The following is a 23,453-nucleotide window of genomic DNA, read 5'->3' as shown; positions in this document are numbered from 1 at the left end:
TCTTGTAGTGTACTCCTCTAACAGCCATGAAGAAACTTGGAGAACTGCATCAAAGCATTGCCCAAGAGCACTCAGCATCATGACCCAGACCCCTCAGTCACTACAAACAACCATGGCAAGTGGCTTGGAGCCCATGCCAAAGCACCACTACACTTAGCAGAATGTACTGCCTACAGCAAGACCCTTGTGCCTTGCAGGCATCACTGCTGACTTGGCTGTGCCAGTCACCAGGCTGCCTCCCTCTCAGAGTGCATCATCTTAAAGTTATTTTAATGCATTCCACTCATTCTTTCCCTGCTCTGCATCCACTTGCTTCCTCTTCTCTCCCCTGTTTAATGACAGCAGCCAGTCTCCTCCTCCATCTAGCCTGCCTTGCAGTCTTGTAATGGCATTAACAGACTTCAGTTTTTAGCACCTCACCTTAGTCAGCTCATTTCTAATTTTGCCCCTACAGCTCTGCATTGTATTGTTACTCTCCAGATTTCTGCTTTTGCTATCTTGTCCGTTGCCAGGCAAATTGCTTAACTTGTGCATTGCAATTTGAGGACAAGCCCTCTACCCTTAAATGCAAGGCGGGATAAAAAGATGTTATTTCTTTGAAGCAAAACATCTCCTACAGCTGGTGCAGCATCTGCAAGGTAGTGCAGAAGAAGCCTGTTCATTTGCCTTTAAGAATAACAGATTAAAGCAGCTCTGAAACAGTTTTCCAGCACAAACTGAACAAAACCTGCAATTAGTATATCAATCCAGCAATCACCAGCTATCAACTCAGCTTGTGGATCATCCCCACAAAACAGCTGCTTGTTACACTTGTACCCTTCTGTCAACCAGCACCACAACCACTCATGGCCATCATCCAACTCGTGGACACCACTGACCAAGGCAAGGCTTCCATGAGCCACTCCATTTACCCACTCTATCTGCAGCTGCCAGTTTGCTCTTTGTTTTATTGCTTACACCTACATATATTATTAGTTATTATTAATGATTTGTCTTCCTTCTGATTTAGAAGAAATCCTGATCATTTCTTCTAGGAGACTCCCTTCTCACCTCCCGCTCTCCCACCTCCTCCTTCACACTTGGGTATGGTACTCCAACTGAAGAGGTGACCTGAATCATGTTTTGGGCTGGCTTTGGCTCACCTGTGGATTCTGAAGTATCATTTCAAAACAGATCTCCCCTCTGACACAAAACACCAGGTTAGCTGGAGGGGCAGCAGAAAGGAGAACAGTTCCCAGCATGAGTGTGTTTTTAAAATCTAGCTTCCAGCCCTAAAGTTTGCCAGATGGTTACTGCAGTATTTGGTGTTGCCTCCCAAGGGCCAATATGGCCTCCAGGCACATGTGGGGACTATGCAGGCACCCAGCCATCACAGCCACACAACCTAGGGAGCCTATTGCAGGGGCTCAGCTGCTCCAGGCCACACTTCTCATCATCTCCTCTTGCTCCTATGGAGCCTATGTTTCCCATAGCAACCACAGCACTAGTCTCACCTATGAACCTTTCCTCATCTCTGGTGTCATCTGTTAAAATTTTAGGCATGTTTTACTGTTTTGTTTATGACAAGAAGCTTTCTCTCTCATCTGTTCTCCAGTTGAGCACAAGCAAGGCACAGCATTTGGGCTGGCAAGGGTCTCCCACCTTCTCCAGTCCCAAGCAGAAACTCTCAAATTCACATCAGGGTTGTGTTTACTCCAGCAGTAAGGACAAAGCACTGTGAGGGGAAACCTACATACACAACAGCACAGACAACACATACCAGGAGGGTTTCCAGCCCCTAATGGCCATGAGTCAGTCTTCAGCCACCAACATCACCACACTCTTCCAAACACTTTCCCAGCACTACTTCCTTAGACTATACCTCCCAAGTCCGTTGTGCTCCTTTGGTCACAACTCAAGAGACTCTTTCAGTCACTTTACTAAAACAAGAGATCCAACAATAAAACAAAAAGGGTGGGATGGGCTTTTGACTTTTTAAAGACAATTGTGATTAGCCCTTCAGCAATATAACACACTGTGTTCTCACAAAAAAAGGCACCCTGTGCTACCAGACAACGATTTAGCATGCACAGCAAACTGGTTTCAAGCCCACACTGGAAGATACAGCACATGATGAACAGAGAAGGTCCTCAAAGAACAGGACTTGCCTCACATGAGCCAGGCCAGTGAGAGCAGATAGAACATCACTTATGGAACAATTAACATTATGCTCCTCTAAACTTTGGGACTTCAACATGAGGTCACATACATCCTTTTCCAAACTGATGATTAAACCTTCCATAATAGCAATACATTAGGAAGAAAAACAAACAAACAAACACAGAAAAACAAACAAAAAAACCCCCACTGAAGTTTAATATACAGTGACTAGAACAGATGCTACCAGAACTGCAAAACATCTTTTTTCCTGTGCTAATTTTTCAGGTAATACAGCTATCAAATACGTATTTCACAGGTTTCCTTATCTTAGTAATATTTTTACTTGCACAGGTCAAAGTGTTAAATACATATCTGGAGAATTATATTCTCCTATCTCAAAGTCAAACCACCTTTATACCAGACTAATGACAGGCACATAGAAAAGATTTATTATTTCAGAACCTCCAATTCATATATATTTCCAAAGACTCACTTTCTCAAACAGCTTAATCCAAAGGGAAGCCACTTAACTGACTTCTACAGAGGTAGAATTAAACCCTAAGGTAACAACTCATATGAACAGTTGATATTACATCTGGATTGCAAGCTGAAATACCTCCATAGTTTATCAGAAAAAAAAAACTAGTCCTCCAATCCCTATAAAAAAGTCATGTCCCAGCTCTTCTGTGTGGAGGCAAAGAATAGCAAGATAACAGAGAAAAGCACAGCAACATCTGTGTCTTAGATTGTACACATGAACTCATCTATACTGGTGTAATTTTTAAGAGGCATGGTTAGACTTGCAGCTTCTCTGAAATCTAGTGGTCCATCCCATGAATGTAAATCTGATCTCTGTCAGGAAGATTCAAATCTAATATTCCTGTTGTCCAGACTTTGAAGGAAGTTTGGCAGCATGAAACTTTCAAATCCTTACTATTATGTTGTATTAGATAATGGATGTCATCACCTCTGGTAAATTTTGTTAAAAGACTAGCACAGACAGAGCTTTAAAATCTAAAGATGCTAAGTGCTGCATAGGCCGTTCATTTTCAAAACCAGCTGAAATATCAGTGTTCAAAATCTACATGCTCCACAAGAAATGAGTACTACACTTAAAATCAAAAACCACTTGGCAAAACTGTTCAGGCTTCTAGTTAACTGATGTCCAAATTCAGAAATAAAAGCTCCAAACAGCTTTTTGGAACATAAAATATATTAACAGAAGTAGTTATTAACAATTATCACCAATTTTTTTAATTCTGTGGGGTTCTGCCTTCTTTTTTAATATTTGTAACTTCATTTCTAAGTTCTTTTATCACGAAGAGAAGGAAGACAGCAATCTCTGCATTTCCTTAATACCATTAACTAGAACACAAAATGAGTACTTTTCTCCTTATCTTGTGCCATATAAAGCATCTTTTCACTTAAAACCACTAGTCCTATAATCAATGTTTTTAAATGTACATCCTAGGAAGTTATAAAAAGATTTCCATTAAGAATAGATTATGCTTCAACATAATGCTAAAAAAAACCCCACTTATTTCTGGTAAGTTTTATTTCTGCTCTGTGGTATCAACGAGCTCTTGCTTTAACACATCAATAATTAGGGCACTGATGCTCCCATGAAGGTCAATAGATGCCTTCATTGTGTCCTCTGCATTTCAGAAGACTGGAATGATAGTAGCAGAGATGATGAAACTTGGTTTCTCACAATCTTGTGTCCCTTGAAGCACCATAACACCATACCTGTCTCTCAGCTACCAACACAGTCCTTTCTCTGTGAAACAACAGTCAGCCTTCTGAGACTATTTCCAGCTCCTTCTGCACATCCTTCCTTGCAGTAAAAGAGCCATTTTGTGTTATGCCCAATCCCCAGCTAAGCATGTGCAGGCTCGCTGACCAACATGCCGATCCTGACTGACAAGCAGGCCTGGCCCGAGAGAACTGATAGATCAAGGTATTTTCAAGAAGTCTGTGAGTATTCAACTCAGAGCTCTGCTCCTTGGACAAGTTTAGCTTGGAAATGTTCCTCTGCAAAACTCCAAGCTATGGATCAACCCCTGAGATGATAAACAAATGTACATCTGTCCTTCAATTCATTTGGCTTCATCTTGCCCATAAAGTTATGTGAGGGGTTTTTTTGTATGTTTGTTTTTCATAATCAGTTTCATTTTAGTACATATTTTGAATCAGGCAAAGGAAAATACACTTGGATGTTTTCACCCCAACTATGGTATTTCCAACCTCAGCAATCTAAAGCAAGATATTGGAAAGAAAGAGACTGGTAATGAAAATATTTGTCTTTACAATTAGAGAACAAAGGTAAGACCAAGCAGAGCAGGCAAGTTAAAACATCAGCTCTGCCTTGAGCCAGCTGTCCTGAAAGGTTTCTCTTTGCATATGTGAGGCCTCAAAAAGCTGATTCATATGATCTGGCTATCATATTTTGATGGAAACTTGTTCTAAAACATATATACCTATATACAAATATTTACAAACATATATTTTATATATCTATAAATATATAGTAATACTTCTATGTATTTTTACAGAGACAAAGACACAGGAATTCCTACACTGTTTCTCAAAAGGGATCATTACTTTCTGTATACATGAAATTTATTAGGCTTTTCTTTACACTGCTCCTGTTATCAAATTACAGATATTTATATATTAAACTCAAATAAGGAACAGTTAATTCTATCCATACAGTCACCTCACAATTAAGTATTTACGTAGATACTGCAGAAAGCTTGTAGATGTTTTCTAACTCCTTGGGGGCTGAATAAAATTAAATCAAAGGGAAATGTGGTGACGCAAACACTCTCCTTTGATTAATCAGAATTAGTCAAAATACAAGGCAGTGGTCTTGTAGCAGTCAAAGCAGCACCACAGTAAATGTGAAGACATAGTAAAAAACCCAGCAAAAATATAAATGCTCCAAGTACAGGCATCCCCTAATTAAAATGGCTTTTTTCAAGATTGCAAACTGCCAAAGATAGGCTTTTGCAGAAATCTTATGGGCATTTTGCAGTGCAGCTGTGAGGAATGAGCTTCAAGAACCACTTTTAAATTTCAGCTTTATTAGTCTGCAATTGTCGGCTGCTGCTCCTCTGAAGTGGGAAGGCTGCCCCTACACAACCAGCATCACTGTCACCACATCATTCCCCAGTTGTTTCCCTGAGGCTATTCTACAACTCTGGCTTGTACAGCTCTGTCATCAGGTATGAGCACTACCTAGCACACCTAGGTAGTGTGCACACACATGGCATCTGGGGGTTCAGTCACTGCTCAGCTAATTGTATGTATATGTAAATGTATGGCCAAACTTCGCAAACAAAGATTTTGGGAAGGGCTCTCCCCGCGTGGGTGAAAGAAAACAAAACACTATTGAGAACACAACTGTCTCCCAGTGTGGCAGCCGGCCGGACACACTGAATAGGGCAAGTCTTTGTTACAGAGAAAGTGTTTGTTTTCTTTAAAAACCTGCCTAAAATTGTTTTCCTCAAAACATCATCTAATACATCATTACCAACACAAACAGATGAAATCTATGCTCTCAGCTGTGGTACATATTCCTCAAGTGCTAACACAAGGTAAGGCAGCTGCTGACACATGGAGCCCCTATTTGCAACAAGGCAACACTAGCAATGGTCCTAGACCTCAGTAAGTTGTGAAGTTCTTATTTTCAGATTTCTAGACCAAATTCCTACTCAGAGCTGGTCAAATGGAAATGTACTTTTTTAACTAGGTTGTCAGACTACTCTGCCATTGGGTGGCTGCATTTCACCCTTTTGTGACAAACTGGACCCATGAAACAGGGAGGACGAGATGCACAGAAGTAAGCTTTGTAGTCCCACCATCCCCTTCACCTCCTTCTTCTGAAGGAGATCCAAAGATATCCTAACAGCACATGAAGAGACTGTGACAAGTCAATGCTTTCCATAGCAAGTCCTTCTTCCAGTCAGCCGCTGACCACCACAGACAGGTCTAGTCCACTACTCCATGTTCATGCTACCACTGTACACAAAAAGTAACATTCCTGTTGCAAAACAAAAGCTTTTGTAGCTCTGGATTTCCTGTTGCCACAGGGCAGCAGAGCACCACGTGAACAGACACAGGCAATGAAGAGGACTCTTCCTACAACCCATCCAAGTCAATCACATCCTGTGAAAAGGGTATGCACAGCTTACACAACTACCTGGAAGTATATTATTTTTTACACCTCAAGTATTTGTCAGAATTCATGTTTCCTAAAACAAGTTGGACCTCTCTCACCTTCACTTTTAAGCCTTCAATCACACTTCCTCACATAGCCCCGTAGACTTGCTTTTTACATAGCTAAACTCAGTTTACCAGGTTTACCTTGCTGACAAATACTGGATAAGCTCTTATCTGCAGGCATGCATAATGCAATTTTCACTGTTTCAGACAAAGGAGGGTAACAGTATAAGATGTTCTATCAGCAGTGTTCCTAAACAAGATTACTTCATGCCTTATATATGAAAACCCCCCATCTCTTTTCACACATTCCAAACATCCTTTTAATTTTGGGGAAGATAATCTCTCCTGAAAAATGGTATCATAGCTCCATATATGACCTACACCCCTCACTATGCTGTGTGACACACTACTGTGAGTGCCAAGAGCTTTTGTACTGCAAGTGCCTTTCTCTGTGTAGAGAACAAATCCCATCTGATCCAATTCCTTCAAACTATGTCTGCTTTACTGGATATACTTTAGTTCCTTCAGGTCTTGTTAAAGCCCTCAAATGAGGAACAATTTCCAAACTCCATTTCTACTTTCTAAGTCAACACCACCTTGCCGTTCCTCCAGACTGAGCTATTTGTTCAATGATTCTTTATGACTAATCCATTTGCTAGTCACAGATCTTTTGTGCCTTATAACCTGGCTGTGACAATGTTTGATTGTTTACCGTAGCAGTATGTTCACTTGATTTTTGTGGAGTCTTTTCCAAGTAGTACTCTTGAAACACTGAGGAAAGCAATAACAATCCCCATAGGTCTGTGATGCTGTTAAAGAGCTGGAACTGTCAACAGGAGATCCCAAAAGAGAGAAAAAAAATGAATAGGTATAAGGATGTAGTTCTTCTGCCTTTTTGTTTCAGAAACACGAGTTAAAATATTACAAAGAAACTGAAAGACAAGGAATAAGATGTCACCTGATACCAATGTCCAGTAGTAATTATTTTTCTTCTTGATGAGGTAGCCTTCCTCAATTCTCAGCTGAGGAAAAGCTCTTACTTTGGAATACCATAAAATAAACACATCAGTCTTTGAACAAAAAAAACTTGCTTTCTGCAGTTTTTAAATATAGACTCCTAAAATGAAAATACTTTCCACTCTTAAAAGAGGTTATGTTCTAAAAGGATTTTCTCCCCATGTAGAAAAGTTACACACCACTTATTGGTATAGTTTGTGCTGACACTTTCAATTTCTAGTCCAGTCTCCAGGGAAGGGCCTTCTCCCACATTTTGGCATTTCCTCTGTGTACTGGTTTTGCCTGGGATAGAGTTAAATTTCTTCATAGGACCTTGTACAGAGGGTATGTTTTGGATTTGTACTGAAAATAGCATTAACAATACAAAGATGTTTTCATTATTGCAGAGTAGGGCTTACATTACATCAAGGCAACTTTTCTGCTTTTTCACTCCACACCCCCCGCAAACAGGCTGGGTGTGCACAGAGAGGTCAGAGAACAGCCAGGACAGCTGACTCCAACAGATCCAAGGGATATTCCATGCTACATGGCATCATACTGAGCAATAAAAGTTGGGGGAAAGAAGAAAAACAAAGTGTGAGGATGTTTGGAGTGATGGTGCTTGTCTCCCCGAGTAGCTGTTATGCAGGATGGAACCTTGCTGCCCTGGGAATAGCTGTAACACCTGCCAGCCCATGGGAAGTGGTGAATGAATCCCTTGCTTTGCTTTGTTTGTGTGTGCAGCTTTTGTTTACCTATTAAACTGTTGTTGGTTTGAGTGTCTGCTTCTTTCCCCCATCCCACTGTGGGGGAGTGAGCGAATATATATCTTGGTGCTTAGTTTCTAGCTGGAGTTAAACTACAATACTCTGGATTATCATTCTAACAACAAACAACTTTGGAAGAATTTTCTCAGCAGCTCAGTTTGTGTCCCACTAATTGCATTGCTTTCTGCTGCACAGGCAAATCCAGGTATTCCAGGTAGAAGCATGAAAAATGCCAGGTTAATTCAGGAATGAACCCACCCATGGCAGAGCAATCCCCTTAATGACCAGTAGAGACCTCTGCCATGCAACAAACATGAAAGGTTCTCTCTCCTTTATTTTCAAGAAGAAAAGGACGAGGAGGGGATTCTGGGTTTTCATGATACCTGTATCTAGATACCTTTAGATCCATAGTCTCAGCACTTCATGAAACACAAGACCCTGACCTACAGTTGTAAAAGATTTCTTTGGTATGTCCTTATGCAATTAATTCTGCCCACATACTCTAAGTTACACAAGGAAGAATTATCTTTATCACTGTTTACAGCCTCTTATTTTCTGTCTTCCTCAATACAAAAATACTTAGCCTGCCTTCAGTGTGCTCTCTCATGGTTTTGTAGGCTGCATTTTTGTTCCTCTTCTTTCAACTCCGCTGTTTCCTACCACGTTTTTTCCATAGTCATCATTCCTCTTTAGCTCTGTCAATAATTAAGGGTGAGCACAGTCAGTCTTAACAGGGGTTTAAATGTAGACTTTACAGAGACAATCTATTTTCCACTATCACATCCCACTTTGATTGTACACTAACACTTTCTTTGGCTTTTTGCTTGATGGAGTAACCATTTTGGCATGCTTTCCAGCAGGATATTAGAGGGGTAACTGTAATTTCAAAATCCATACCTGTGTAAGACTACTTCAAATTATCCTTGCCAAACACTGCTACATTTCTCCAAGATTAAATCCATCTAGTTACTCATCTAGTGTTCTCCAAGTAGTATGTTACAATTTTAAAAGGAAAAGAAGAACAGAGAATCTCTCTTTGATTATTTGATAATGGGAGGAACTTTGAGCATTATTTGTTGCTGTTGTGTTAAAGACCTAGTTATTTATTTGATAGCCTAAAGAGGTTTTCTAGCCTTAGAGAAAGCTGTGAGGGAGGACAGCAGTGACACCACATACCAAACCATCAGTGTTATAAACAAGTGCAAGAGAGGCAGGGTGTCTTGCACCCTAATAAAACAAAGTGATAGTTTTTATTTGTAAACAAGGCAGTCCTACACCACCTCTCAAAACATCAGCTGACTAAGTCTATAAATTTATAGGATTAGTATCGCACCATTTCATTGCTACAGCATTGTCTCTCTCAAGCATTTGAACTACTGTGAGAGGATCAACACCTGAGGCCAACTTGACACAGGAGACAAAAGTGAATAATACTCCTTTTCAGTGAATTTGCTCCCTCAGGAACTGAACCAAGCAGCTTGGCCAGGCACCCTTCCAGCAGTGCCCAGGCACTGCCCTCCCTTTCCAGGGACTCCAGGGGCAGCTGCCACCCAGACCTTCCTGCCTCAGGCCCCAGAAAGGGCACAAGAGGAAGGGGAACCTGACAGGAATTCAAGGAAAGGCCTCAATTAACAATATTTCTTTAAGCTGCAGTGCCTCAAATTTGCTGCTTGAGCAAAAAGCAACACACTAAGTCCTCTGAACTCATCTCTCTCCAGAGCTCTTCACTACAAAGGGTTCAGGCAGCATTTGACTCCAAGAGTACCACATTTATTTCCATTTTCTCGACCAGACAAGACACAAACAAAGTATTTTTCTGCCTTCTCCCTCCTTTCCCCTGGAAATAGAAAGCAGGCTGAGCTGATGAGAGCAACACTTCCTTCTCCCCAAACAGTGGCCGTGGGAGAGCAGAGAACCTGTGAGCACCACCAATCTGCTCAGGTTGCATTTTGTCTTCCACGCCAGAGGACACCACGTGTGCCCCCCCAGCGTGTGCTGTCTGTGCCCCACACAGGGTCAGGCTGGTGCTCCATGCCTGGCACCGAGGGTCCTGCCTCTGCCTCTGCCCCTCTCCACCACCAAACAGCGTTTCTAACACCTCACACCAGGCACTCCCAAAGAAGACCACACTCTTGTTCCCTCAGCACTGAAAGGAAAAAGACATGCCTCAATGGGAAAAAAGTCCCCAGATTGTTCACTTCAGGTAGAAGCCACAGCTTTTATTAGAGACAGCTCTGTCCCTGGTCTGCATTAAACAAACCACATCACCAGTCCCAGCAGCAGCAGCCATCACATACCAGCAAATAACACAATCCCAATGTAAACCTGGGGGCCTGCAAAGCCCTGAAGAGCAAATCCCAGTGTGCAGAAGTTGTTCTGTGCTGTTTATACACAGACCTAGGTACCTAAAAGGATTGTGCTCATTTTGTGTTTCCATTTACGTGCTCTTCATTTCCAGTTTTTAAATTATGATATACAACAAAAACTAGAAACTCATTGCTGCCTATATGAGTTTCTCCTCTTGATTCCAATGCTTTTTCAAAGACAGATGAGCCAAATACCAAAATAATTCCCTGTCCCCTCTACAAAAGCGCTTCACAGAACTGGCTTGCAATTTAGGAATCAGGCACTTTTCTGAAACCAAGCAAGAATGGAATTACAGCTAATCCCATTAGCCTATAACTTTTTCCCCCTCTAAAAGCAAGATTAAAGGCAGAGATGGGGAACTTCCCACATTCCCACACAGCAGCTGCATTCTTCCAGACTCAGCTTGCTGAACGGCTAATAGAATTACCATCCACAGAACTAGGATTTTCAGGGATTACTCTGGAGAGGTTGCCAAAGGAACTAACCAGACTGTAATTCCCAGCTTCTCACTTCCAGAGAGGGACAGAGACCTTAAAATGACATTGAGGAGTAGGCCAGAGGGAGCCCCAGCCTAAAGAAGTTCCCATCTACATTTTGCAAGGGCTCTGGCAACACTGCTCTTAATTAAAATTTATTGAGAAGAACAAAGAAATTAACTGAAAGCACAGGACTGGAGATGTGATTAATGAAAGGAGTGACAAGGTAAGGGTAAAGGAGAAGAAATCGCCCTCCAAGTCTGATGCTAATATACCTTTCTTTAAAGACATCAGTGTACATTTTAATGTCTTCCTTCATTATGATTCAGAGCATATATGACTAAGTTCTTACCTTCAAATGGCACATGAAAATAGCTGAAAAACTATTATTTTTTTCTCCAAAGGGTGAGAGGAAGGGAAGAAAAATTTCTATTTACATTCTGCAAAATGTAAGTCACTCATATCAAACCAGCCACACATAAAACTTTGATCTCTGTCATGACATAAACAGCAGTAAATACTGAGGTTAGCTTTATGATCAGTATTTTCCATTTTGAAATGTCTACCCAAATAACAATATCTAAAAGCACATTCCACCCCCCCTGGCACCACACATACAACGCAGGTTTCACTGTATAGCTTTTAAAGTTTCTAGAGGATAAACATTGCAAGTTTGAATGTAGATCAAATCCTTGGAAAGAAATGGGGAAAAAACCCAACCTTTTTTTTTCAGTCACGACACCTACAAATAGGTTCAGCAAACAGAAAAAAAACTAGTTCAAATAAATATAATTTCAACTCCAAAATTTAACATTCATTCATGAAACAAAGATCCTTAATATAAATTCATAAGAAAAAGCACTTTCCTCAAAATGCTGTTTTAAAAACCACTTATAACCAAAAATTTAAGGAACATGGTTTTACTGCAAAGGCTTCTGCAAAGCATCACGTACTGCTGAACAAATAAAAAACCAGGACCCTCACTCATCCTGCCAAGACAGATGCACAGTCATGGAGCCAGTGGAATTAACAGTGATGGGGATGCAATGGGACAGAGGAAGAGGCACTAAGCTTCCCCCACAGCCACTGAAACCAATGGAGGTGCGACCCTTTGCACTCTTGGGTATGAGCACAGCTGTTCAGCTGCTTCCTGAGCCTGATCAGCAAGGGACATGAATTTTACACAGCAGTTCCTGCCTTTGAAACTGATCATTCACTGCAAGCCTGAACCTACGGAGAGGACCCTACGCTCAGTTACAATGCTTGGGGCCTGAAGCAATTTAAGGAGTGCTCTTTCCAGCCAGAGAGTAAAGGAAGATTTGCATCTCAGTATTAAGTTTCACAGCTTCTTGCTCTCTCCTCCTCATAGACAAGCAGCAGAGATTACAAATCAAAAAGAAAAAAGTCCACAAGCAGTGACAAAACAGCAATTTTTTTCAAGAAAGAAGGGGAAAAGAACAATTAATAACAACAATAATTTTTTAAAAAGCAGTGATACTTTTGGCAACTTCTTTTTCCAGCACTAACCCTCTTTTCCTTCAAACTGTTCCAAAACTTAACAGAATGCACCTGAAATTCAAGTAGTAATGCCTACGATATTTTCTTAGCCTTCAAAGAGCTATGTCTTTAAATACCACACCTGAATAAAAGGACAAAATCCCTGCCCAGATAGTTCATCATAGAAGGGATTCTGTTTTAACACAGGGAAAGGATATCAAGTTTTCATGGCTGGGTAACAGGCTGAAACTGCTGTTTTGGAAAGAACTGAGGGATGAGAACTCACATCACTGTCCACATGGTGACCTGCCACATCTGGAAAATACAGGGATGTCTGGTGAACTGCAAGATAATTTTTTTTTCTCCTTGCAAGACTTCTGCACAACATGGACCATTTTTCAAGTTGTAAGAGCAGGAGATGTGTCCTCAATCTCACCTCCAACATAAGACTCCACCAAGAACCAGATTGTTCGTTCTGACTCACAGGTATTTTACAGCATTACAAATGTGCCCTACGCATCATCCCTTTCTGAGGAAGTCTCTAACACATACCTAAAGATAGAGAAATCATATTTGGCCTGAATGAATCAATGTTGGTACAGGGGGGGAAGAAAAGAAAAAGAGAAAAAAAGATCTGCTGCAGAACTTGGCTGAAGCCGGACCTCTTTTGTCTCTCTGCAGGGAGTTTGGAAAGCAGAAATTACCATAACATGACATAAAGGACAAAGGAACAAATCAGGGAAATCCAGAAGGGCTCAGTGAGGGGTGGGGCAGACATGAGGAAAGAACTCACCTCTTGTCTCTACTTTTACTCAGTTGGGTAGGTACACAGGACAGCACAAAGGCACTTAGCTATGGGACCAGTAGATTAAATAAAAGAAGAAATTAACTGCAAAGACTTTGGAAACGGAGCTATGCCTATGAAAGGACAATCTCACAGATCTCTAATGCCAGTCCAAGGACACTGCTGCAGGATTTCTGAAGCAGTGGTATGCTGGACATCAGATGCAATCAAAGCTCAGCCTGTTTCTTCCTTATTGTAGCAGAATACCACCATGGAAAGCATGAAAGGAACAGCACATTTCCCTACCCTTTTCCCTCACCCTCTCTCCCTGAAATGAGGGAAAGCTGACCACCTCAGATCCCAGTTTCAATGTCATTACCACTGCCTGCAAAAGAGCCTGAGTGGCATCAAAAACAATCAGTCAAGACAGATTACACCTTATGGTAGCACTTCAAAAAGAAGAAAGAGGGAGGAAAAAAAAGAGACTGGAAATGGTTATTCACCTTTATGCAACAGTCACCACCAGGACCTTGGACCTACTTTCACAAGAAGACCATTTCACAAGGTCTGGCATCGATCATAGAATTAAAGACAACCTAGCATTATGACAAGTGAAAGAGATGGACAGACAGATTTCCCCACACCAGAGGAGAGGCTGACATGATGCTGCCCTCTTTTCTTTCAGAGGACCAGACCCACTTGACTCCTGCTTGTCTTGGGGATGAAGACCATTTAGGAGAAGGTGCATTTAGGTGATCATTTGGGGTGATCACAAAGGTTCTCTGAGGACACAGCACAGCCCATATCCTTGTACCTCAAGCATCTCTGGACTCCCTCAGTAGATTCTCTTCCCCTTAAACCTGTGTTAAATACAGATTACAAACAATGAGCAAAACTCTTGATTTGTCACCCGGCTTCTTGCCAGAAAGTTCCCTGCCCGCAACAACCCACTAATAATTCTTCTTAATTTTCTTTTTTTAAACCAGCTTGAGTGCTGAGTCACATACAGGGTCTGTATTTTGGCATTCCCCAGTTATGCATTGCCCACATCCCCTCCTGCACTTGCTAATGGTGACTGCCTCAGCTTGGTTGTTATTTTTCTCCTTCCGTGTCTCAGATTTCAGCAATTAAACTATGCTGTGATGAAGAACCAGAGACATCCCCTTTGGCTGGCTTTACCCTGGCACAGCTGCCCTCTAATGAAATATAGTGTGCAGTATTTATTTGGAGAATGTTAAACTTTGCAGACAAACACTCGCCTACCTATTGAATAGCTCATACAGCATCAACGACTTAGCCACTGCCACTTGTAACCACAACTACAGCTGGCAGCATCTACTAGACAGCAAGAGTGCTGCTGGATGGGGGAAACAGCAGGGAGACCAGTCAAATGGCTTCAGTGGACCTGCTGGCCACCTCCTACCTGCTTGAACTTGTGTAATTACCATGCAATAAAACTTCCACCCCATGTCTGTTGGATTTGGGGGGGTAGAGGGGCTCAACATAACATGGAATTTCTCTCACCAGCTCTGCTAACTGTTTTGCACCCTGAGCACTTGAAACTGTGACCTTCTCTACCTGACCTATGATCAGGAAACCCCTCTGCATAATTCTGTGTATTGTAGCCGACCATCCCAAACATATACCCTGCCAGGTAAATGTGACTGGTCCAATGGGAACCAAGTCTTACAAGTCACCTTTCTCTTTCTGTTCAATAAGGAAGAATTAAAAAATCATTAGACAGAGACAACAAAAGACACAGTTAACACTAAGGTGCTGCTGCCCAGTAGGACCTCTTGCATTTTAGAGCAGCAAATTCAAGCAGAACAGAAATCCAAAAGGACACAGATTAAGATCCAGGTTAGAAGGGATCCAGGAGGCTCTATCTTCCTCATAAAGGCTGCTCCAGCAGAGATATAGCACTATGCCAGCCTCATGCCACAGCAAAGCTGCTATATCTGCCCTGTCCAAATCATCTCCCTGCACTCTTTAATGGTGATTCCCCACTTCAAGACTTACTTGGGATTCAGCTGACTCAACCCAATCCTTAAACCCACAAACCATATTTCTTTCTCAAGTAGCACACAGATTCCATCACAGGAATGACCTGTGCTTTGCAGCACTGCTTCCTTCCAAGGTCAAACTGAGCATGTTTCATTTGATCACATTCACAGGCTCAAAGCAGTTCACCCCAAGGGGCACAGCCCTGTCAGATTACTCTATGGCGTGATGTTAACTGTGCTGGCCATTCCCACTTACACCTTTCCCAAGTGATGCAGCTGCAACCAAGACAAATGAATAAAGCTGGAGCACTTGCAGGTAACATGTGCCAATTGCCACCTGGGCCAAGGCAGAAGAGGCCAAAGAAAGCCTACCTGGGAGTACACAAGTCACCCTCTGGTTTCAGAAGCTGAGACCATGCTCAAGCAAGCCTTTCAGAAACATGTGAGACAGCACATGCCTTAAGTCTCTGAAGGACTAGTGATACAGGATAGCTTAGAGGGATGAATTTCATACTTGTCTCATTAGGAATCTTGTTTGTGCAACATAGACAACATTAAAAATACCTGAGCACAAGATTTATCATCTTTTTCCTTTCTTATTTTTCTCCTTTTACTCCTGTTCTATGAAATCACAGACTGCATAGGAAAAGCCAAGCACATAACGGCAGGAAAAATAAGTGTGTTGTCAAAACACAGAACCTAAAACTCAGGACTCACTCACCACATCTGTATCAAATCTCTTGCTGAAACTCATCCTTGCTGCTGCATTTTTTTCACCTGAAGGAACCAGTACATTTACACATACACATTTTTCTCCAGGGTTATTCTGAAATTATTACTTGCAATGCACTTGGCAGATTAGAGGTATTACATAAATATTAGATGCTATAGCATAAGCTCTTACACAAGAAAAGTGATTACTGAAACTCTCTATCATTATGCATAGAAGCATAATTCATACACAGGAAGACTTGTCTTTAGGTACATGTATGGGACTTCAGTTTATAGCTCATTCATCAGGTCCTACGCAGTCTTATGTTCTGAACTACAAAAAGAATAAAGGAACATAATTTTATCCAGACAAAGAGAATTGCAAACAATTCTTAAAAAGTTTAAAAAGAAAAGCAATTAATAATTTCTGTGTACTTAACCTGAGGAGATAGCCAAACAGAACAAGATTAAAAAGGTATTCCTTTTCCCAGGAGTATCATCCTCCTGAAATTTGTACCAAACAGAATACATACAAGAATGTGTTTACTGATGGTGCATGAGTCATGCTCCCAGCTGAGGGTTAGAAAGACTAGCTGCCAGAAATAAGACTGTAACTTTCAATTCACAGGAGCAGGACTGTGCTGTTTACTCCTGTTAATAAGAGGCAATGGGGATTAGAGTAAGTGATCAGTAGCTGCAAGCCCTATGCTACGCTCCAACATCAAAATATTGTTCAACTCAGGACGGGCAATCTGCTTTGGTTTACCTCATCTCACTGATGTGTTAAACTTTCACCTGCTTCAGATTGTTATTACAATGTTTAACATTTGTATAAATAGCTCAGTCTAGACAGAACATGAAAGGTACTTCATGTGGAAAAATAGTTCTGTGTTATCTTAACTCACACAAATATTTATGGTCACTGAGAAAAACCTCAAGTCAATTCCCATATACATTCATTTCCTACAAGCTAAGTAACAGCATGAGAAATTATGATGCAACACCATCAGCCTTACAAAACAACCAGTACTTAGAGTAGAAAAAAAAATCCCTGAACTTCCCCCCCTCATTTTCATTTTCAACTGTAACAACTTGCCACTATAATAATACTGTAGAAGGACAGAGTCATCATACTTCACCTACAACTCTGCATTTATTATGGGTCAGTAGCCACCACACCGCAGAGAAAATGTAATTTCTACTGCAGGCCTGCAGAGCAGAGAAACCACAGTATCTCTGAAATGAAACATTATGGAAAAAGAGCCTGGACTTTGCCTCATCAAACAAAAGGCACCGCTGGGATAATAAATTGACTTTATAAGCCAAGCAACACACACACTGGTAAACTAAAGTTTCTGGAAACCTATTCTAACTCAGAACTGCAAAGATACCTAAAGTTTCATTTATTATTTTTTTAAAAAAGGAATTATAAAAGGCAGACAAAAGTGCCCTTTGCATAAGGTCACAGACAACATAGAATTGACCTTTCCTCCTGCCCCTAAAGTGTACTTAATAGTACCTTTTGATGTTCTCCAAAGAGATGGCAGAAAAGCAAATGCAAAGAGAGGAATGCATGCGACACAAGATCAGGTTTTTATGGTCCCATCCCCGGGATTCTTAAGCTTAGGAAAGTGATTTTAGTACTGAATTCTGTACTACGAGGAAGACACATTCAAAATAAACGGAAAATTACTAATGTCATTTTTCTGCCACAAAACGCTACTCAGTTTCTCTGCAACTCCACCAGCATAAGCAGCAGGCTAGTTCTTTGTCATTTGCAAATTTAGCATCTATTTTATTGTACCATATGTAGACAAGGGAATTCAACCAGGAGAGGAAGGCTCTGCTACATCCTGTTCATCCTCTACCTTTACAAAGGGAACAAGAAAAAGTAGAAAAGGAAAAGGTGAAAAATAATGTTCTGGGTAGAGTTTGGATGCAGTTAATACCATATGAGCCACTTCACATTACATACTCTACGCTGCTGCCTCTAATTCACCAGTTACTTTCAGAATTTAACACTGGGGCTGAGGGCAAATTAATAGCAGCAGTTCTGCAGGGAAATAGTCATAACACAGCACAGCAAAGAAGAAATTTCCCTCCCAGTAACAGGGCAATCCATGGCTCAGAAGCTAGCTCGTGGCTCAGACAAGGAAAAGTCTAAAAGAACCCGATGGCCTCGAGAGCACAGCTGCTCAAAAAGGGGAGGGAAAGCAACAAGTAAATAAAGTGTCAGGCAGGATCCCTTCCACCGCCCTCTTCCTCAAATAAATCACTTAACTTTTCAGAGAGCAGTAAATCTCCTTAGACCTCTGAATTAAAGGCAGACTTAAAGGAATGTTTGTTAACAGACTACCTTCTCCCTGGGTCATTCCTGATGCACATCAGCTAACCACATGCAAAAAAATGTGTTAAGGATGCCCTTGATTAAAATGAAAAGTTTATTTATAAATAAAATTGTATCTTTAAAGACAATTAAAAAGTTTACTGGAAGTGGGATACAATTTTCATTTTGCTTCAATGGAGTTTGATATCATTAAACAAGTGTCTGTGGTGTAAGAATATCTCTTTCAAACCTCTGCTGGCCTTTTGCCATCCTGTAGTATGACGTGAAATGAAATTGAAGGTCTCAGGTCTCCCACTTGCAGAACAGACAGTAGGACAGTCATAGCAGAAGACAATTTTCAGGCTGCTTACTGACTAAGGAAAGCTGAGTCCCTATGGGATTCCCACTGAAATTTTAGGAGGCAATGATGTTTTATCCCAGCACCAAGTATCTTTTTGAAGATTTCATTTGCCTGTCTACATGTTTTGCATAATGATCACATTATTAAAGTTAATAATAAAAAATAAAGGCTAAATTGCATTTCAGTATACAACAACAGAGATAAGTAGGTAATTTTAAAAATAAGTTAAAAAATATGACACATATGAGCAATATTGCAAAAATACTCATTACAAAAGAAGTTCAGTACAAGAGAAGGAAGAAAAAGGAAAGAAGGAGAAGTGCTTCTTCCAGGGGAACAAGACAGATGAACAGGCATATACTACACAGATCCCAGGAAACAGAAATAGTCAACAGGTTGAGTTTCCTTGCCAATACATTGTTTAGTAAGAAATACTGATCCTCAGGAATCAAAGAAACAAGAGGAATTCCCTGAAAAAAACATAGTATTCTGTAGACTCAGAGCGCTTCAGTCCTGCATGGGAACTAGGTCTAACTCCAAAACACCTTCTCCATCTTTGATGAAACACCAACATTACGACATCAAGCAGTTCCAGTATCATGTGTAAACTGACATGTTTTACAACTGCAACAAACGTCTCCTTAACTTCAAGAAGTAAAAATCCCTTTGTTTCCAGCAGTATTCCCATCAACAAAACACTGGAATCACTTTTACTGATTTGCTAAAACATGAAAATGCAGAGAAGGAAATAGCTCAGGGAAACTGGATTTTTCCACACTGCAGGTATGGCACATCTTTTATGATGTCTTCATACCAAAGCAAATTAGTAAAATGTGAATTCAATGGCTGACCTCTGTGTTATGTTACAAGCTCGTGAGGACACCAAACTTCCTCCAAACATTCTTGCAAGTTCTCACTTGTACTGTAACAAAAGGCAAACTTTGCTCTGATAGTTTCCCTAATACAGACACAAACAAAATGCTAAATAATAGCATGAAAGTACTTTATGCCCTACTTTCCCCAAGCCAACAAATTTCAGAATTTCACCTTCCTGGTATTTTTGCCATTTTTTTTCTCTACGTAACTCAAATTTGTTCCAAAAGAAAAACATAGTTTCAATGTATACCTCAAAGGAAATCTTGACATTATTTTCAGAAAGCCTGATAATAGCTTAGTAGGAGTTAAAAAAAGTCATATATGGCAAAATCTGAATTTGTCCACATTTTCATTTTCTTTATTCATCAACGCTTTTTCTTTGGAAGACAATGCAATTTTGGTGGCACTGCTTTCCTCTCAGCTTCTGCACAGCGAGCATTTTGGTATCTTCTGGTTACAATGAAACCCCATTACGCACCATCAAATACATGTTACTGGGAAGAGCTAGTAATACATTCACTTGTTCTTCCCCTCTGACGAGTATTACCTTTCACTTAGCTCTGCTCAATCAACACTAGAACCAGTAACTGCACGGGAACGGAAGGGAAGGGGAAAACGGAAAAAAAAACCACAACCCAAAACACCAAAGATAAAGCAAAAGGCGAATCTCTTTTCACATACATAACAATAGGAACTGAGAAAGCCAGTGTACGCCTCCCAATTAACCAAACTACTCAAAGCTTAAGAGGGAAGAGTAACAAGTATATGATAACAATCCTGGTATGTTGTTCTGGTTTCATAATCACCAGAGCCATTTACTTTATGTCCAAACACTCCCTCACATCAGGTTTCGTCAACAGGGTCGACCTGCACTTTCACTTTCCAGTACCCACGTTTTTCTGCCAGACAGTCTCCGGGAAGTTCGTAGTCAGCAGTGGATGTCCATATCTGGGAGCCAGTGAACCTCTTTCAACTGGTTTTTGAGGGACTATTATAGCGGCAGAACAATTAAAGCTTACTTAAAAATACTTCAAATTACAGTTCCCAGAGAATTGCTCAGTAGCTTATTCAATACTTTAATAATCTGAGAACAATCCAATTTGAAATTCTTTAACTCTCTCATCCAATTTCAGCATCCCCAATGACAGAACAACCTTTTAAATAAAGGTAGTGATTGCTCATTAACAAAATGAAGCCTTCACCGTAGATTTTGCAATAGTTTTGGGGGGAATTCATGTATGCCTGAAGAGACTATAGCAAAACAGCTTGTAGTCTTCAAGAGCTAATTCACTTGAACTTCTGTAATCTCTGAGTTGGTAGCAACACAAATGGCCAGACGTGCTCAAGTCTCTAACAGAAAGAAACAATGTACTGAGTCGTTCACCCTACTATCATCAAGGAAAATAATGTGTCTACCAATCCAGGAATCAAGTGCAAGGACATGCCTTGCCTCCGCAGCTACTCCCACTGTCAGCTGGATGCATCCGAATGAACACTCTGTATTTTGCCTGGCTGGCAAGGCTACAACCAGGTCCTGAACAGACAGCCTCTAAAGTAAATACCATGATATGAGTGAGTCAGGGAAACAAACCACTGGGAAAGGCAGCCCAGCTCTGGGGTTGTCCAATGGATTTTTCTTTCAGTTTGGAGCTTGTGTCCCTCAAGGGTCTCCCCACCTGGAAAGCACTTGGGAATATGTGACCAGCCACCACCAGCGAGTGCGACGGTTGCCAGGTCCACAAGGAAGGTGTCCCAAACCGCATACGTTTCATTATTCCCTGGACAGCGGGAAGCATTTACAACCGCACAAACCAAATCGGGTTTCCTATCAAAAGCCTTTTTCGTTCCAGGGTCAAGAACCGAGACTACTGTTCCTCGGCGGGGACCCCATCCTCGGCCCCTGCGCCCCCAGAGCCGTCACTACGAGTAGAGGAGCCCGGTGCTGCCCCTTGCCATCCTTTGCCCGTCCGGGTACCGACGGCTCCTGCGGGCACTTTCAAGGGCAGCAGACCCTGCGCATCCTCTGGGTCCCAAGAAGGCGCTACCCAGGTGCAGAGCTACAGCCAGGGCCGGACACAGGCGCCGCGGATGCCGCCCACCCCGCCGCTTCCCCCGCCGCTCCCGCTGCCCGCGGGGCCGCGCAGGCCGGGACTGCGCTCCCGCCGCCTCCGGCAGCGCCGGCACCCGCCAGGGGAGGGTCCCCCGGCATCGCCGCCTTTCGCCGCCGGTCCGCCGGCAGCGAGGGCGGCGGGCTCGGCCGCGCTTCACCTGCTCGCCGCGGCGGCCGCGGTCCGTACTCACTCCGCGTAGCCCGTGGTCCAGGGCAGGCGCCGGGTGTCCTTGCTGAGGATGAGGATGGGGCGGGCGATGTGGTCGGCGGAGCACTCCACCTCGTCCGGGGACAGTCCCAGGAACTCGGGTCTCCCGTAGGGGAAGCGGAGGGGCAAGTCCGCGCCGCTGCCGTGGTCGGCGCCCGCGCTGCCAGCCATGATGCCGCCCATGAAATTGGCCACGGCGGACTTCACCCGCGTGAGCATAATAGTACCCCCGCCGGCAGCGCCGGGGCCGCCGCGGGGCGGGGAGGGGGCGCGCCGCGGGCAGCGCTGCGGGGGCAGCGGCGGCGGCTCCGGCAGCGCCCGCCGCGCTCCCGCAGAAGGGGCGCCGGGCCGAGCGGGGCAGGGCGGGGGCACGGCGGGCTCAGGGGCAGCCGCGGGGCCGCGGCCTCATTGAAGGTTCCCCCTCCCGGCGCGGCGCTGGGTGAACTCAGCCCGGCGGCGGCTGCTGAGTCATGTGATAGCGCGGCTGGATTCGCCGGGCGCTTCCTGCTCCTCCTGCGGCACCGGCGGGCTCCGGGCACACGCCGGGCACGGGCGGCCCCCGCCTGCCTCCCGCGCCGGGGGCGGCCCGCGGCAGGTGCGGCGGGCGGAGCCTGGGCCCGGCGGGGCCGCCCCCGCTTGCCCGCAGCGATGCGGCCGCGACCCGCCGTCCTGCCCGCGGCCGGCCCCGGGATGAGCTCCCGGGAGGCGTTTCCATCCCCGGGGTCCGGAGGTCGCCGCCCGCAGTGCGCTGTCCCTGCTGCCCCTGGGCTGAAACAGCGCCGTCCCAGCCCCGGCAGAGCCCGCTGATCCTGCGGGACGAGGCTCCCAGTTGGAGGGTTTACGTGCCCTCTGCTTCTTAAACATGGGAAGGATGTTTCCTCCACAAAACCATTTGTTAGAAGAAAGAACCTGGGACAGCGGCGGAGAGGGAGCCCTCCCGCCGGCCCGCTGTGTGTGCCCGCTGCCTGCCCGGGGACAAGCCCCGCCGGCGGTGACCGTGGGGCAGTGACAGTGCCGGCTGCCTCCGAGCATCGCCGGACCTTGAGGATGCTGTCAGCAGCAAAAGTACTGCCATGGAGCACAGGCCTAAACATCTCCAAATTTGAGGACAGAGATGTTTTAACCCTTTCTTCTCTTGCTTTGTCATTTTGACTATGTCATACTCTGAAGAAAAAAATAACTTCCGGGGGTCAGTTGCACATGGTGGTCACCCAAATGTGCGGAAAGGTTGCACATTTGGGCGTGCCAAGGTTGAAGAAAACAGGTTTGAAGGGAATGCAACGAGAGTATGTAGCAAGTCTGTCCTGTGTAGCATGGCTCTGTCTGTGCCCTGTGATGCTGCAGCACTCCTGGGAGCTGTGTCTCACTGAAAGGCAGCGACATGCAAAATGGAGCAGGTAGGTACAGCAAGCCATGAGTGCAGTGCAGTACTAGAACTTAGCAGGAGAAAGCCAGTTAGTCATCATATGTGGCTAGTGGGGATGATCAGCTGTCATCACACTGGCTCATACTAGAAACCAGCTGGCATACCACTGAACACAGTTACAGAGTTTTTGAGAATAAGCCTTGTGAGCTTGTTCAGTTTCTGATTATTAGACAATATCTGGA

General features: G+C 43.3%; 1 protein-coding gene across 1 annotated transcript in view; it reads right to left on the bottom strand.

Annotated features, from left to right (window-relative positions):
* PPM1H (protein phosphatase, Mg2+/Mn2+ dependent 1H) overlaps positions 1–22,518 on the bottom strand; it is a 131,653-nt gene extending 109,135 nt beyond the window's left edge. The window contains exon 1 of the mRNA XM_071552314.1: positions 21,829–22,518. Within this exon, the coding sequence (XP_071408415.1) occupies positions 21,829–22,064 (236 nt within the window). The 5' untranslated portion in view covers positions 22,065–22,518. The remainder of the gene's footprint in view (positions 1–21,828) is intronic.
* Between the last annotated feature and the right edge of the window lie 935 nt (positions 22,519–23,453).

This window comes from Pithys albifrons, chromosome 3 (assembly GCF_047495875.1).
Source record: "Pithys albifrons albifrons isolate INPA30051 chromosome 3, PitAlb_v1, whole genome shotgun sequence".
NCBI classification, from domain to species: Eukaryota; Metazoa; Chordata; class Aves; order Passeriformes; family Thamnophilidae; genus Pithys; species Pithys albifrons.
Note: the sequence above shows the minus strand (reverse complement) of the source record. Positions and strands in the feature narration are given on the sequence as shown.